The 16779-nt window shown below is 35.3% G+C and overlaps 1 protein-coding gene across 1 annotated transcript in view; it reads left to right on the top strand.

Moving 5' to 3' along the window:
- Positions 1–16779, top strand: part of CDH8 (cadherin 8) — a 135658-nt gene that overhangs the window by 31083 nt on the left and 87796 nt on the right. The window contains exon 2 of the mRNA XM_065661228.1: positions 9873–10167. Coding sequence (XP_065517300.1) covers positions 9873–10167 — 295 coding nt within the window. The remainder of the gene's footprint in view (positions 1–9872; positions 10168–16779) is intronic.

Below are 16779 nucleotides of genomic sequence, written 5' to 3'. Positions count from 1 at the left end.
CCTTCCAAATATGTACCTGAATTAGTTTTATTAAAGAAACCTCATCAGAGTCCTTGGAGGTCTTCAAAGATCTCCCCTATGTGTATTTCCCTCCTCTGCTGTTCCTTTTGTGGCCATTATGTTCCCTAGTGGGCAACCTAATAATCAGTTCTTTAAAGGAGGAAGAATATTTGTATCATTTGAGAAGAGGTCCTGACAAATCTTAATATTTCTTTGCCTCTTAACTTCAGTCTAGTATGTATTGTGCATCTTCTCTGCTACTCACAGTCCTAAAGCACAGAATTCAGGATAGCTGGTCACAGAAGAATGTCCCATTAGAAAAATGCAATGAAAAGCTGAATGGGGAGAGGGCCATATGGGGTTTTGGCTGTTCCATGCTCACAGAGTGATAGGAGCAATACCAAGCTTGTGTGGGTAGAAAAAAAATGACAATGATTCAACCATCATTAAATTAGTGCAGATGTCTCCTGCAGCCTCCCACAGTAGTCTTCACCATGAGCTCAGACAATTTGGATAAAGGTCTAGACTAAATCATTACGAAGTCTGTATGGATTCTGGCTGTTTGGAGATTGACATATGTTACACACTTGCAGCTTTTGTGATACTGATTTGTATACAATTTGTCTGTATTCGTGCTGAGATAGAGTTTCTCTTTTGATGGAACATTGACCCCGTATTTTGGATGTTTGAAATCACAGGTAGGTTAGGTGTTTGCAGCAAATGACTTCAAACAGGGCCCACACTTATAATCATAGTACTGCTGTTTTTCCCTCTTTGGAAACAGGTTATCTGATGTGCCAAAAAAAGCAATGATTTTCACTGACATTCTAGTCTCCATATGTACTGAGAGGGGGGCTGCAGGATTCAATATGAGTAGCTGGAGAATCAGAGGCAATACATTACTATGTATCAGACCCTGCTGGAGTGAGCACAGTTGCTTATTTCTGCATATTTAATATTGTCTCTGTGTAATGGTTTGTGTTCTTGTCTCCTCTGTCAATTTTTCCAGAAAAGCATTATCAAAGGCAGAAGCTATGATCTATCTCTAGTGGTTTAAAAAATTTAATGGTATTGCAAATTGATCGCATTATGAGAGACATAACCATTGCAAGTCGGTTTGTAAGAAATTCACAGGAATGCATGACTTAGTGGAAATGCACGGGAAATTACATTAGGAAGCTTTGAAAACCACAAAAGTGATGTGGCAAATAATTTCTTGTGAAACTGCATGAAATCATAATAACTAGTTTCAACCAGGTTCTTCTGAATAACTCACAATTCTGCATGAGTTATCCCTAATAAACATCTAAGTGCAAGAAAATGGGGGAAAATAATCAAATTATTCTCATGGTATATCTGTTTATTCTGATGTATGATATTCTGATGTTACTATGTAACTGCAAACATAGTGACTCTGAAGAGCTAATGTTTTGTTTGACATCTCATGAGGAATTTGTATCGTTTCCTAGCTACGTTTTCACATTCCAAGTAACTTGAAAAATATTTTTAGTAAGAAAAAATTTATACTGTACCCATGTGCACAGTTCATAGGTTAGTGTAAGTACACTAAAAGTAAATTATATTATCACATGTAAGCAGATAGTTTGTAAGATAATCAATATGTAGGTACTCAGAATTTAATTTTACAGTTCTCTATTTCACTCAGTTACCTTCTTAACAGTTTTCAATTTTAGCCCAAAGCTGGCTGCATAGCTGATGTTTATATTTCTGCACTGTAGATGTGTTTGACAGCCAATTGCTAGAAAAGAGCTTTCTATTTGCACTGCCAGCTTTACACATTATGTGGTTTTAGATAGTACTTGCTTCCTTATGTTCAGACACTGAAGTATGATAAGCCGTCATCTTAACTTTGAAAAATTACCTTAAGAAAAAGGTATTTTAATGCTTTAAGGTTTGTTTTATGAGATATTATTCAATAACAAAATGCATTCTGCATGGATTTGAAATTCTTTCGTTAAGAAGTAAGCTTAAATTTATAATCACTGGGATCCTCCTAATCATTATGAGCAAAGCATGATCAGAAGTGAAAGCAGAGCCTTGAAGGATTGTAAAATCATGACAACTGAAATAAATAAATAGAAATATCCTGTCATCTTTGACCATACTGGTCTATTGTATTTTTTTCTGTCTTCACTGATCTAGGCTATAGCTTGTTTAATTTTGGTAGATTTTGTAAGCAACCTTCAAATTACTGCTGAGAGTATGTAGTGATCAACTTTTTTTATTCTTATTCTGCAATCCTAAGAGTATATATTGTAAGATATTACTCTGACATTCATTGGAGAAAATAATTTGAAAAACACAAAGAGGTCTTAGTGCTCAAGTGCAATGTACTCTGTGCCTGAGAATGAAGCCTGGAAAGTTATAATAAGCTTTTAAAGAGGAAAGAAAAAAAACAGTTCAACGAACATGGAAGAAAAGCTCAGAACACTCTGAATAAGGTGATGATGATGATTAAAGGAACAGAAGAGAAGGACTTGGTACATACAAACTGCTGAACTGCTGGCTAGCTCTTTCAATAGGAAATTCCCATGGTTTATGTTTTTTTACAGATTTACCCATCTTCTGTTTATATAGAGGAAGGAGCAGCAAGACAGACTCTGCTGGCAGTTGAAACTGACAGCTAAAAGGGAGCACTCTTCTGAAGTCATGTTTGGAGACTTCACACAATCTTACAGGTAGTAGAAACTACAGTGTAGTTTGTGTCCAAGACTGACAAGATGGAAGAGGGAGCAAATGGCTTTACTTTTATTTCACTGAGTTGGGAAAACAGTGACAAGTGCAGGAAGCACTGTTAATTATACTGCCTGAAGCACTGGAATTGTTAATATAAGTGCTTGACCCCAAACAGTAAGAGATGACAGACAGATACTTTTTCTCCCTAAAAAGATACAGAAGAGGGAATATGTTTTGCAGGACTAAAACTGTATGCAATTTTTGAGTCTTTCTATACCCAGCTTTCAGATGTCCTGTGGTGAACCACAGTACAGTATAACGGAAATAATGGAGAAGCAAATAAGATGGGAAAGAATTCCTCTTTGTCAGTATGACACAGTTTCATTGCCTGTTTCTAAGTATCAGAAACATTTAGGTTAAAAATTCAAGACCTTTTCATGGGAGCGGTGTCTGCTAGAACACAAGAAAGGAACAGCAGTCTGGGTTCAGAAATAGTTACATGAACTCCAAGCTAGGCACAAAGCCAACTACAAAAAGGTGCCAGCCATCTGAGGCCACTTGACACAGGACACTTGGGCGTTAAATAGCTACAGAAAGCGGTGAGTAAAGGCGGCAATCCAAGCTGCGGTGGGACACAGGTTGTATGTGGTGGGGTTGCTCTCAGGACAGAAGGGAAGACAGATGGTATTCCCAAATGGAAAAGGCCAAGGCCACAACTAGGAAAACAGAAAGGTTTAGCCGTCATCTGGCTTAACATAAGGACTCAGAAGAAGCAAGGTATATAAGAAATAATATAAAGAAAAAACAACCTAAGACCATGCTTTGGAATGAAGATAGCAGACAGTAGAAACATACTACCTTGTCTTTGTTGCCATCGCAACCACTGAAGGTGAACATGGGATTGTGGGTTTGGGGAAGACTGCATCTGAGGGAAGCTTTGCGTTGGGGGGCATGGTTTCCTCCCTCTTAGGGAGTTCCGCTGGCAGGGGGAACAGCTTCTTGGAAACTCGCAATAGATAACAATTCTAATTAAAAATTAATACTGTGTTTAACTGGAGATAAATGTGTACAGATCTTTCAGAATGGTATGTGTAGTCCTATGGTCTGGATGATTTTTCTTAATGTGGCTCTTTGTGAGACTTAACGTGAGTTTCTCTCTCCCTCTGTTCTTCCCATCTGTAAAAACAAGTATAGCTATGTTTTTATTTTCTCCCAAGGCATTGAGTGAAAATAAATATTAAAAAACATTAATTCAGCCTGGTGAGGGAGGTGATACATGACACTTAAACGAAGGATCGGTGTTGCTCTAACCAGAAAGGTCTTAGAGCAGATTCAGTCACATTCCTGAGCTTTTCTTTTGCATCAGTTGGTCATGATCAGTGAATTAGAGCAGATTGTTAGATCCAAATCTTGTCTCTGGTTTTAAACAACGGTTCACTCTAGTGTATTATAAGATGATACCAAAAGGTAGGCAATGAAAAGCAGTTTGTGCACAGTTGCAGTATGAATATAAACAGAGACAAAATTAGCAAATCAAATAGAATAAAAAAGCAGTAGCAAAGAATAAACAGAAACATAAAAGAAGCCATCTGGAATCAAAGATACTCAAATAACATGGTAGGAAACTGAGGCAGACAAAAGCAGAGATTACAGTCTTAAATGAAAGTGTTAGGGGTATCATTGCTTTAATTCTCTTTGAATATGGTTATGAAACTGCAACTGGAAGTGTGAGGAGTAATGTCTTCTGACAGTTACTCCAAAGCTTCAAGTTACATAATTCTCATAATTTAAATGAAATCTTTGTCATCCATGGACATGTCTGTTTCCTTTCTAGAAGTGTTCCAAGTACTGACATTATGTCAGGTAAATCAAGTCTGTGCCCCAATTATTATTCTGGAAATAATGCAGAATATTTGTTTTTCTTCTTCCCCATTGTGCAGCTATAATTTGCATTACTAAAGATGAGATCAGCCTATCCATAAAGAAAATGAAAGATTCCATTAAATTTAAATTGCCTTCACTGTATTAATTCTGCATTGTGTTCAAATGAATCTATAATAGTTTAATTATGAATTATTTTAAAACTCTGAATTGTCAATAAAAGTGCTTGTTGTCTACTATGTGTCAGAGCATGTCAACAATACACACAAAAGCCTTCTGTAACACCTAATGATGTTGATATTTTTAGAAAAAAAATCTCTGCAATATCACATACAGAAAGGAGCACATGATGAGTAAGGTACATTACAGTTTTGAAAGCACTGATATATATAAATCATTGTGAAAGTCACCAAAATCCTTCCGTACTTTCACAAAATGATCTAGAGCTTCTTAGAATCCAGCAGCTTTGGAAAAGAGTCACGAAAGATGAAAATTCTGTCTGTTAAATTCATTAAATGAGGTCTGCCTCATAAATGAGGGATTTTATTGTGAGGCATAGGTAGAGAAAAAATAGTAGAACCTGAAGCATCAGAATAGTGTTGATGTGTTATGTGTGTATCTGTGTAACATCAGGTGAAAATCAGTGATTCACAAGTTAATCCCTTAGAAAAGATTCCAGAGTTATGAAGGAGAAGAATTATGTAAATTTTAAAATGAAGTTTTAAGGGCAGATTATGCCTTTTCCCTCAAAGCAAGTAAGGGGTAATTCCCTTGTAATTACATGAGGATGAATTAATTACTTTCTAATAAACTCAAATAAAAACTTGACTACAAAATGCCACCTTCTCTTTTCTTAATTAAAGATGTCCAGGAGTATTTTCATAATATGCAGATTTCCTCCTCTTCTGAATTATTGATATATTTATGCTTTTTTACTAATAAGAGGAAATTGGGATTACAAAACCTCCATTCAGTGATGTATCAGTGCATGAAGTTGTGCATCAATGCCACACCTGGAGAGAACTGGAAGTGCCCCATCTTACTACAAAGGCCAGTCAAAAGCTTTCTGCTAATTTGGGGTAGGGAATAGGTGCATTATATATTTTCCTGATGGTGAACACATGGCTTCAACATGAAATCGATTGTGCTGAGCAAGCTGTTGTTTTGACTACGTGAAATGGCCAGGTAGCTGGCTGAGGGCAGGTGAAACAGTTTCTACAGAAGAGACTCATAAATCTCCTACCTAGCTTGGAGCTTCCAGTCTTTGTCCATACATTAAGTCCTTTGCTGCCACGTACTTATGAACCACATACTTCTTAAGAAAATATGGTTAAATATATTATAAGCATCTATGGAACAGGAGAATTTAGTATCAGTAGCATGCTTATGTATTTGTTCTTTTACTGCAAAGTAGCACTTTTACATACACAGAACATAGAGTCTCTTTGAATAAGTTTAATCTCCGCAATTTCTTTTGCATTGATTGTAATTATGCATATTTGTAATGTATGTACGTGGGAGACTATAAATATATGTTATGTATTTGAATAGCGCATTGGCAATAGTTTCAGATATGCATGCATTATTAGTGAAAATAACATTAGTTTTGTGGAAGTACACTGTGTACTGTGTATGCTGTTACCATTAATACTTGCTTCATTGATTATCATCTGTATTGTAACATAGAATAGCAAAAGAATTAATAATGATTAGAAACTGCAGTTTTCTGAGGGTTCATTTTGAATGAAGGTCATTTTTAGAAACAAACCTGTGGTGAGGCTATATGGGAGACATTAGTTGGGTATTAATATAAGGCATCTGCATCACCATTAAAGCCAGGAGAGCATCCAAAACCTCTCCTGTTGCCATAAATTCAGGCACAAATTGTGTTGCATCTGCTACTTTAAGGGAGAGGGATGTGTGAATGCATAGTCCCACAGGCAACAAAGTGATGGAGGAAGAAGATTTCACTTCCTTTGAAGTCTGATTAACTGAATCTCAAATAAAGGAAGTGAGTTTGACTCGCTCTGAACCTGATCAGGTTTTCTGGTAAACATGCTTTTCTATTTGTTTTGGGATACTGTCTGGTAGTGGGACATAGGAGCGAGCTATAGATATCTCAATTTTTAAATAGTAATTTTTGCTACATTTCTCAGTACTGCTCTGAAAAATAAGAGCTTGGCCTTCAAGCACAGGCTCAACAAATAAAGCTACAGGTGTGGAAAGCAGTTTCACATTTACTACATTTGTGAGGCTTTTTCAGCAGAAACTGATATTCATTTATCATATTCATTATGCCTCTCTATCAGTCACCTAGACCCTATATAATTATGTGTTTAATGATCTTTAACCTTCACATGAACACAGCTTGCTGAAGCTTGACAATTGCTGTAAATTATCATTCACATCTGCTAGAAGAGAGGAAATACTACTTTGACAAAAATACTGGTCTTTCTGGCTTAGAATTTCCCTTCAGGTCTGTAATTTAACTTTGTAAGTGGATGATGATTTAATCCTAAATCCAAACAATCAAATTATTTTGAAAAAATGGCTCTTTCATAGGTCATTTATTACAATATTTTGATAGTACAGTGTAAGAATTTCAGAACCTAGAAAGATATTTTAACTGGTCAGCCTGAATACTCACCGTAGAAGGCACATGTGATACTAGTAAATGCCATATTCTGGTTTGGGTGTTTTATTTTTTTTTTTTTTTTTTTTTTTTGTTGTTTGTTTAGTTTGTTTGTTTGTTTCATTTTTGTTTGTTTTTTATTTTTAATTAAAAATGAAAAAATGTTTACTCTTTTTTTTTCCCACTATTAATTTTTAGGTTCAAAACCTGATCTGCTAATCATACTCATTTTCAACTTCAAGATTATAAAATGCTTCTAGCTATTCTACTTTTGTTTAATGTTTAGTCCTTCATTTTACAGTGTTTCAAATAGCAATATCTATTTTTTTTTTTTTGATGCAAAGGACTTTAACTTATTAGAGGAAACAATTGTAATTATAGAGTTTTTTCATTATTATATATTATTATATGTTATAGAGTTTTTCCCATAAACCAAGATGTTCCAAATTCCTTTGCTGAGCTGTGTGTGCCTAGACAGTTTTATGATATTATATCACTCTAATTCAGCTTTGAATACTGACAAAATCTTCATATTCAATGTTAATAATGTATAGATTTTATTTAGGGATCAAATAGACACTTAAACAACCTGTTTAAAATGCAAACAGATTCTAGATTGATCTTGACAGGCTCTGGGACCTTGAAAATAATTTTTTGTGTTCCTAATACCTACATTGAGTGTAATCCTGTTCATAAGGACAATAATCTTTAAGGCAAAAAAGTTTGTGGTAATGTTTTAACATGTCTTATCAATTGGAGAAAACTGCACTACCAACCAACTGGAGAGTGCTGTTAACTTTAATTAACATAACATAAATTACACTGATTGTTCTCAAGTAAAAGCTGATGGGAACTGCAAAAAGAAAAATAGAGGTTTTGAAAAAGGGCTCTGCAGTCACTTTATGTGTATGTTTGTGTAGGGAGAGTGAACTGTATTGAGTCATTCATATTCACAGACAGTTGAAGTGCTTTTAAAAAGTTGTTAAAACAGTGGTGTGGCAGTAGCTGGTGTGGTAATAATATGTTGCCCAGCAAAACACAGGGGATGAAGTTACACCTGTTGTACTCAGTGGGAGTTCTGCTGTTACTGCAGAGGAGAGAATACAATGGTGGCCCAAGTTTTGTATGTATAATAAACCAGAGCAAATGGAAAATCAGACCTGACTGCTGTTGTCTGCTGCGCTCATTGCAGCAATTCAAGATTCCTTCTTTGTAAGGTGCTGTTATTGAGTTTTCTAAGCTTTTATTCCTAATGGCTAATTTGAAGATATAACTGTATGTGACCAATTATCTTCTGAAGAACCTGCAGAGCCTACTTGTGGCATGACATGAAAATCTACTTGTGGCTCGGCTGTAGCCAGTGTTACAAGACTCTTATTCCACACCTATTTTAATATCCTAATGCAGGTTCTTATATCAAATGACAATGTTGTTTGGCCCTAGCAACCACTGCTATCAATTGAAGAGCAAAATGCATAACCAGCAACAATTTTTGTTGAGCTGTCTGGACAAAAATGAGCAAACAGAAATAAGTAGTAATAGTAGTTGCTGTAAGTCATGTTGCAGCTTACTTAAGCAGGTTGATCATATTTCCTTCAGCCTATCTTTTGTGAGGGAGAAATAAATAATAATAAATGCAAATTAAATTTTTAATGATGTATTATTCACTTCGTACTGTTCACATTGAGTGTCTTTGATGTAATAGTAAGTAGAATTTAAAGCATTATTACTGTATATTTATTGTCCAGTGGTTTTGAAAGTGTTGACACTAATACATATGGTCCAGCAACTGGTGTGCTTGTTGTTGCAAATGAGAAGTTTTTTGATATAAACTGATATTTAGTACTTTGTTCTGAGACTATAAAAAAATCAGTAGTATTCCTTTGTCTCCAGTGTTCTTCAGTTCAGGCTTTTAAGTAATAAAACAAAAAAAAATCAGAGAAGAAATACCTGTTTTCAGAAGAAAATCCTGTTTCAGACTATTATAATCCTATCTTGGTTTTTTGAAAAGTCAAGTTCAATGTAAATACATTTTTTTTTTTTTCTAATGAGGCATTGAGGAGATAGGGAAGATATGTCTAAGGATTCTTCTTAGATTTCTGGAAACTTGCTTTAGCAATTCTTTCAGGGGAAATACTTTCATAGTAATGATCTTAGAACCTTTTAAGCTCTGCTAACAGCTGAGTTCTAAATTTCTGTGAATGCTGTCTGTTACAGCATTTGCATAGCTGCCAGTGTTCAGCCATTTTCAATCACCTGAAAATAAGCTGAAAGCCATAACTAAAAATAAGAAACTAGATTAAAATATGTATTATTGTTAATCCTTCAATCACCCTTTGATCTAACAGGTTAAGGACATTTTGTGCTTTTTCATTTTGGCTGATAATAGTTTTGAAGATATTTACATTTTAGAACAGGGATTTAAAATATATATAACAGCTGCTTTTTAAATAGAAAGTCTAATTATGCCTATGATTGCATTCACTTTTGATTAGTATGCATACAAATTCCCACTCTCCTTGTGTATTCTAGCTGCGATCTGGATCACTTGTGCTAAGAGAAAAGTACAAAAGAATAGCTTCAGAAAATATATGGTTAGACCAGTACAAAAATATTTCAGGGTATAATTTTTGTCTCTAAAATGCTTTGTTTTCCCTTTTAGTTACACACAGACCTGGATCCTGGCAGCAGCAAAATCAAGTATATTCTGTCAGGAGATGGAGCTGGAACAATCTTTGTGATCAATGACAAGACTGGAGACATTCATGCAATGAAAAGGCTTGACCGTGAGGAAAAAGCTGAATACACTCTAACAGCTCAAGCGGTCGATAGGGACACAAACCAACCTCTTGAGCCTCCCTCAGAATTCATTATTAAGGTTCAAGACATCAATGACAATGCCCCAGAGTTTGTTGATGGTCCATATCATGCCACAGTTCCAGAAATGTCTGTTGTAGGTATGTATGTCTAAACGTTGACTAACTTTGTTTCCTCACAGTTTAAACTATGCCAGAATGCCATTGAGTTGTTGATGAATAGTATGATATTTATTATGTTGTTAGCATTAATTTGCATATTTTCAAATCTCTTCATGGCCAAAGCTTTCATCTGCAGCACAATAGTACAGTCCCTTAGTAGTAAGAAAATGACTAACAGATGTATTAATGTGTCTGTCCAACAACACTTTAATGGGCTAAATTTATATTCCTTTTATGATGCTGTATTGTTATTGGGAAGGATTTATCAAGATTTGCTCCAACATGACACTCTACTGATATTTTGTTGATGTTTAATTATGTGTTTGTGTATTTTCATACACTGTTGTAGCACTTGCTGTATGTTGACATTTTTTTTCTCTAAGTGCAACTGTAATCAGCCAAAAACATTGACATGAAAGATTCTGTGTCTGGGAATTGATGGTTAGACTCCAGAGTGGACTTAACCAATTAGCAATAAGATTTACATAGAAGATGGAAGGGGAAAACAGAGAAAACTGTGGGAAAAGATGGTGAAAAGGGAAATTAAGTGGGTGAAAAAGAAAGGAGTAGGAAATAATACATTTTCTTATACTTACTAATTTTGCTGGATTAGTGTGAATCTGTTTCCTTATGGATTAATATAATAGATTTTTTTTTTCTACATAGTTTGTGTCTTGTTCTGAAATTGCAGATGTATGAGTTTGTACTTAGAGAGGTACACAATTGTGTACTGAGGTCCTCAGTCCCTACTGACACATGCATGTCAAGTGCAGGTGTTCTTTATCTCTCACTAGAGCAAAGGGGAGGTAAACCCATCAAACCGAAAGACTCAATTTCAGGGTAATATAAGAATTCAATATAATCAAAGACAACAAAATCTGGCCATGAAATGCAGAGTGAATTCTAATGTTTTCTAGTACTAGGTTGAGGATAATGTGCTTTTCATCAGGTTGGTTGAGTCTGTCAAAGCAAGATAATTGAAGGAGTGCCAGGGCACTTTGTAAAATAAAGCAGCACCCTATAAAAAAGTTTCAAAACCAGCATTTTGTCTTTTTAGTTAAAAACAGGAGGAATGGGAGGATCCAGAACCATTGTCTCTCTCACATTCGGTGGAATGAGTTGTACCAAGTCATTTTCAAATGCAGGCACGGTGTGCTGGCTACACAGTGATAACCAAGGCTTCAATTTTTATTATCACTTCTCCAAGAGATTTTCGTATCTTGGTTGCATTGAATTGCTTGTGTTGAAACCGATATATGAATTTTCAAACCTGCATGTCAGTTCTTTTACCAAAACATAGGCTTAATTTGTGAAGTTCCTTCTAATTATACAGCAGCAAAAGCATAATATGGACCTGCTTTCGGAAGATATTTCTGCCAAGCTCTAGGCAAGAAAATGGCTTAATTAAATAAAATAAATAAATTAAAAAAATGGGAATAGAAGGAGGAAGAAAAATTGAAGGCAGTTAATCCTTCTATGAATGGGACTTGTTTGGTATTCGAGGAAAAAACAAAATGAAGATACTTGCAGACAAGAAAAGATGGTTTCTGATCACAGAGGCTGTTACAAAAATAATTTATATCTGTACATGTGAACAATATTTATAATCCCTAGTAGAAACATGGCCCCTATAAAAGGAGGATTCACTATAAAGAAGATGAGGAAAAAAACAATATTAAAAACTTTTGACAAGTAGCTAGACCAGATGAATACACATCTAGTGAATGGGTGAGGTTTAAAAGATCTCTTAAGATCTTTTAATGAGAGCAGGAGAATAAAAGGTCAAACATTACTGAAAGAGGGAAACAATTGAGAAAAGTGTTAGGGTGAAAGTGGAGGGGAAAAATATAAAGGAAAATCATGAGAGATTAATTAAAATGTAGAACTTTATTTGGGAAAACTTTATAGTAGAAGATTGTAGAAAAAGTGACCAATATCTGGACATAGATGTCAGTTTAGAGGATAGTGAAAGGGGCTCGCTTTCAGAGGATACTTTTTCATCTGCTTTCCCTATCATGAGGGAGAAGGGTGAAGTAAGGTAGTTGTTCACTGAACTGCCTCTGAAATAATTTATTTCCACATTTTTGTGTATTCTTAAACCACAGGAAAGAGTTTGGCCCAAAAAGGGTTTATTCTGACAACACAAGTATAGGTAAAAATTTATTACGGATTACCATGGAGGTCTACCACTTTTTGCCTTTATCACTGAAACTGTGCAAGTTTTGCACATTCATCCTTTATGATCCCTGAACATTGAATGTTTGGTGGTTTTTTTTATGTGACATTCTTAGGGGTTCATGTTTTCAAGCTATTTCTCTAAAGAAGCAAAAACATACACTCCTTTTGTTGGAAAACAAAGCCTAATTCTCATCTGCTGCTTCAAGATTTAGAGTATGTTTCCCATTGCTTAACACAGGTCATGAATGAGCAGCATGCACAGTCCAATCTGTGGCTTAATCCCTGATGGAACCTGATTTCAAGGCTGGAAGGTTGAAGATGAGAATGTTAACTCCTTCACTAATGTTGCTGTTGCTGTTTCCTTCTGCCTTCCTCTCTTAACCCACAGGTAGCGCCATTGAGAGCTGTACTAAAGGGTTGTCCAAAGAGTATTTTAACTTTCTTGAAATTTTGTTAAAATGACTTTCAACTTCTCTACAGTGTTTATGAGAAAACTGTTTCCTTTCAGAGTTTAAGGATTTTTATTTTATTTATTTATTTATTTTTTACCACACTGAGTACATCACTTCTATTATCCGCTTACTTAATTCCCCTTAAAGAGATCTCCACCTGCTGCTAATTTCAGCCTTGACGTTTCTACAACACAGTCATTACTAGGCAGTGTTCTTATTCAGGATAAAGCAAAATTCTGTTAAACCCCTTTCCTCAAAATGCAATTCTGACTCCTGAAACAGAAGAGGAACTCACATACTCTATATATAGTACTTATGTAATGAGGATGCAGTACAAGGCATTTTATTTTTGGACCTCTGTGGAAAGCAATGCATAAAATACAGATGAACACATTGGCCTTTCGTTGCTCTGTAACGTAACGTTAAGGTTCTAACACAATGCAGTTTTTCTACTAGGTGAAATAAATACTGGTCTTCTGTTCCTTGGTAGAAGAGACGAATTATATGAACATCAGTGGTATTATATATATAATCTATAACATGAATGCTACACTATGGGGGATGTGAAAACTGAATGTACATTCAAGCTTTGTGTATGTGGTACTTATGAATGAGTGTGTTTGTGCCATTATATGAAATTATCACACGTATAAGACCACAGTTGAGCCTGTTTGATTTTGTGTTATGTATCAGTGATATCTGGAAAATCCTGCTTCCCTAATAAAACAAAAGAAAGGGATTAGCATGACTTTCCTCCCACTGCTTGGTGCAAAGACGATTAGTATTGCACTGTGTTATCTCCTGTAGGAATGATGCTCACTTTTCAGCTGTCTTTACCGCACACACACCCACACGTGTACTGAGTGCTGTGTATCGTCACTGTGTTCAGAGTTATTTTGAAATCATTTATTTCTCTCTTCGAGGAAAGAGGAGCACATTCAAGAAAAAGTTTTGAGAACTAAATTGAATTTTCCCTGCTTTCATCCTTGTGTTCCTTTATTATTTTTTACATAATTCCTATGTAATCTACCATAGTAAGCCTTGTTCCTTAACTCCAAAATTATGAATTTGCTTGTGAGATCTAATAGTGTATATGGAGAATATATTATTTGCTGAAACTGAGCATTCTAATCTTTTAATTCTGATACTAGTTTTCTTAAGGAATTAAAGATCAAAAAGTGAAATCTGAGGAATCCCTTCATTTTAACAGTGTTGCATTTCACAAATAGGAAATAATTTAATTTGCCTGTAAATCTTGCTTAATTACTTTTAGATTTAAAGGGACACACTGGGAATGAAAACCAGTTAAAACCTTTCAAACAGAGATTCAGCTAAGCTTCTGGGAGGAAGCTTCTTTTTTCTTCCTCCCATTTGTCTGTGAGCTCTGTATACATGCCTGCAGTGAAGATAGCGTATTATGTAAATGAATGAGCAATCTTAGAAGATCCACAAGGGTAATTGGAACTGGTCCTGTAGCTTATTTAAAGAAAAGAAAAGAAAAGAAATCCAAACCCACCACACCACCTCCCTCGAGGTTCTGTGTTGCCTTCTCAGCTACACACAGATCCATGAATTCCCTGGAAGCATACTGCAGAGGTGATAATGGGAGCAAAAGTGGATATTGTCTCCCCTAAGTTTCAGGATCTTTTTTTCAGGAGAGAATGAGGAGTGAAATTTCTTGATTCCTTTCTTCATGAAGCCAAGAATGTTTGGACAGCTAGTGACATGTTGAAAGACAGAAGACGACAGAAGTACAGTGACAAATGTGTTGGTGAAATAAAAAAGGACACAGATGGAAAAAGAACAAAAGCCATAAGGGAAGAGAATTCTTTTATAGTTTGCCTGAATTAAGGTAAACAGACAAACTTTAATAATCTTGAAATATTAAGAATTCCCCTGACAGTCATAAAAAAATCCATCTTAGAATGCATACAATGAAATTCAGTCTGCCATTGCTCTAGAAATGCTTTTGGCTTTGGCACTTGAAAATATTGATGATGTGAAAAAGTTTAGACTAGTATTTTTGTCCTTAAATGCTTCCATGAAAATTATTTATTGGGGAAAAAGGTCTTTAACGGAAAGGATTTAGGCTTTCAGTTGAGTCAGAATATCAATTTCCAATTTTGGCAGAAGCACATATACTTCACAGTGTTTTCCAAAGCTTGCCCTTGATTACACCACAGTAAATAAGAAATCATTCAATCTTTCTATTTTTAAATCCCAGAAGCAGAACAGTTATTCAGTATGGCCATGTATAGTAGGAGCGCACTGCACACAGTGTAGCTTTTATTTCTAGTTCTCTCAAAGGTATTAGTACTTTTCCAGTTACAAATTGTTTGCAAAAGGACCAAAATCTGCTGAATATGAAATGAACATGCAATGTCTGATATGAGTAGTGATAAAATAACTTGATAAATCGTAAAGTTGTGATAAAAACCTGACCTGAAATGTTATCAAAATCAACCACATTGTCTTGCTGGGTCTTTTTTCCTATGTATTCATTGATTTTTAAGACACTGAGCATGACTGTTAAATCAATGATAGTTTGTCGCAAAACTGGAGAGTGAAAGGACTATATTACTGGGGTCAACTACAAATTAGCCCAAATGAAAAATGTAAAGACAGTGCAAAAGCCAAGTAAAAACCTAGCAGATGTTGCAAAATATGTCAACAATGTAGCAGCTGTTAGAAAATGTGTATGTTCATGTTGTCTTGTTCCTCTACTTGTTCATCTTGTGCATAATCAAGTTCACTCACTGTGGTACTGAATAGTGTTTTACGTAAGAGATTTATTCAGTGAGTGTGCATTCATTTCAAAATTCGTTTAAAATCTCCTGTACATTCTGCATGACAGAGACACAGTTCCAAAAGCAAAGTCATAAGTAACCTTAAGTAGTTCCTTAGGATATATTCAAAACCAGGACAGTCTTCTCCTTAATTTGACTTGTTATTGAGCCTTGAAAAAAACGTATTTCTGACTGTGTGCTATTATTTTTGTACTTTCCATTTCTCATGAGGTCTGATTGAAAATGTCTTTTACTTTATATATTGCTCTTAAGTGTCCATTATGAGCTCTTGGACAACAGATAAAGTTATGATATTAGTTGTTAGAGGCTTATAATCTGACCATTTGTTTGCACAGACCTGTATTATCCCATGTACTTAGCTAGTTCATTGACTTTACACAAAATTGTTGAAAACAGTGGAATTGCTTAAAACACTTTCTGCCAGTGGCAGCAAGTAATTGAATGTTCAGGTTCTGAAGACACTGCCTGATTCTTAGAAATAAACCCTAAATTACCTGTGCAAAGTGTAGAGGTATTAGGGTGTAGTTGTTTCTTAGACACAAACTCTCATTTTTCATCTCCATTAACTGTCACCAATTTTTCACAAATTTCCCAATTTTTGCACACATGCATCCCCTTTGCACAAAGGAAAACCATGCAAATGACACATAGCGAAGTTAAACTCCTCTGGAAAAAGCTGTTTGGATTAGAATTAAAGTAATAGTTCCTTATGGAGTTCATATAGAGGAATGCATCTTCCTATGGTAGGAGGAGGACAGACAGACAGACATAGCTGTATGTTGATCTTATGAGGGCAAAGCAGAGAAAATTTTGGCAGTCTTAGGTGCATGCTTCTCTAGTCCCATGTAATCTACAAGAATCTGGGCCACTGTCATTTTTCCAGATGATTCTTGTCTCATAGTAACAAACATATTGTTCTTGTCGCAGGTATTCTGCTTTTGAAATTCTTTGTGGTTGCTTTCTCTTGTACATATCAAACAGATCATCTTATTTCTATAACTACATGAAAATAAGTCTTTGACTCAGGTTTGCAAAACATTCTTTTTTGACTGCAAGTTTAAATCGATTCTTGGCAGGATTTTTCACAATTTTCCCAAATTTCTAATTAAAAAGGTGTTTCAAAAAGCAGTAGGATATTTATTTTTCAGTCTTTG

The sequence above is a fragment of the Lathamus discolor genome, chromosome Z (genome assembly GCF_037157495.1).
Source record: "Lathamus discolor isolate bLatDis1 chromosome Z, bLatDis1.hap1, whole genome shotgun sequence".
In the NCBI taxonomy this organism is placed as follows: Eukaryota; Metazoa; Chordata; class Aves; order Psittaciformes; family Psittacidae; genus Lathamus; species Lathamus discolor.
The sequence above is the reverse complement of the archived record's forward strand: the minus strand, read 5'-3'. Positions and strand labels throughout refer to the sequence as shown.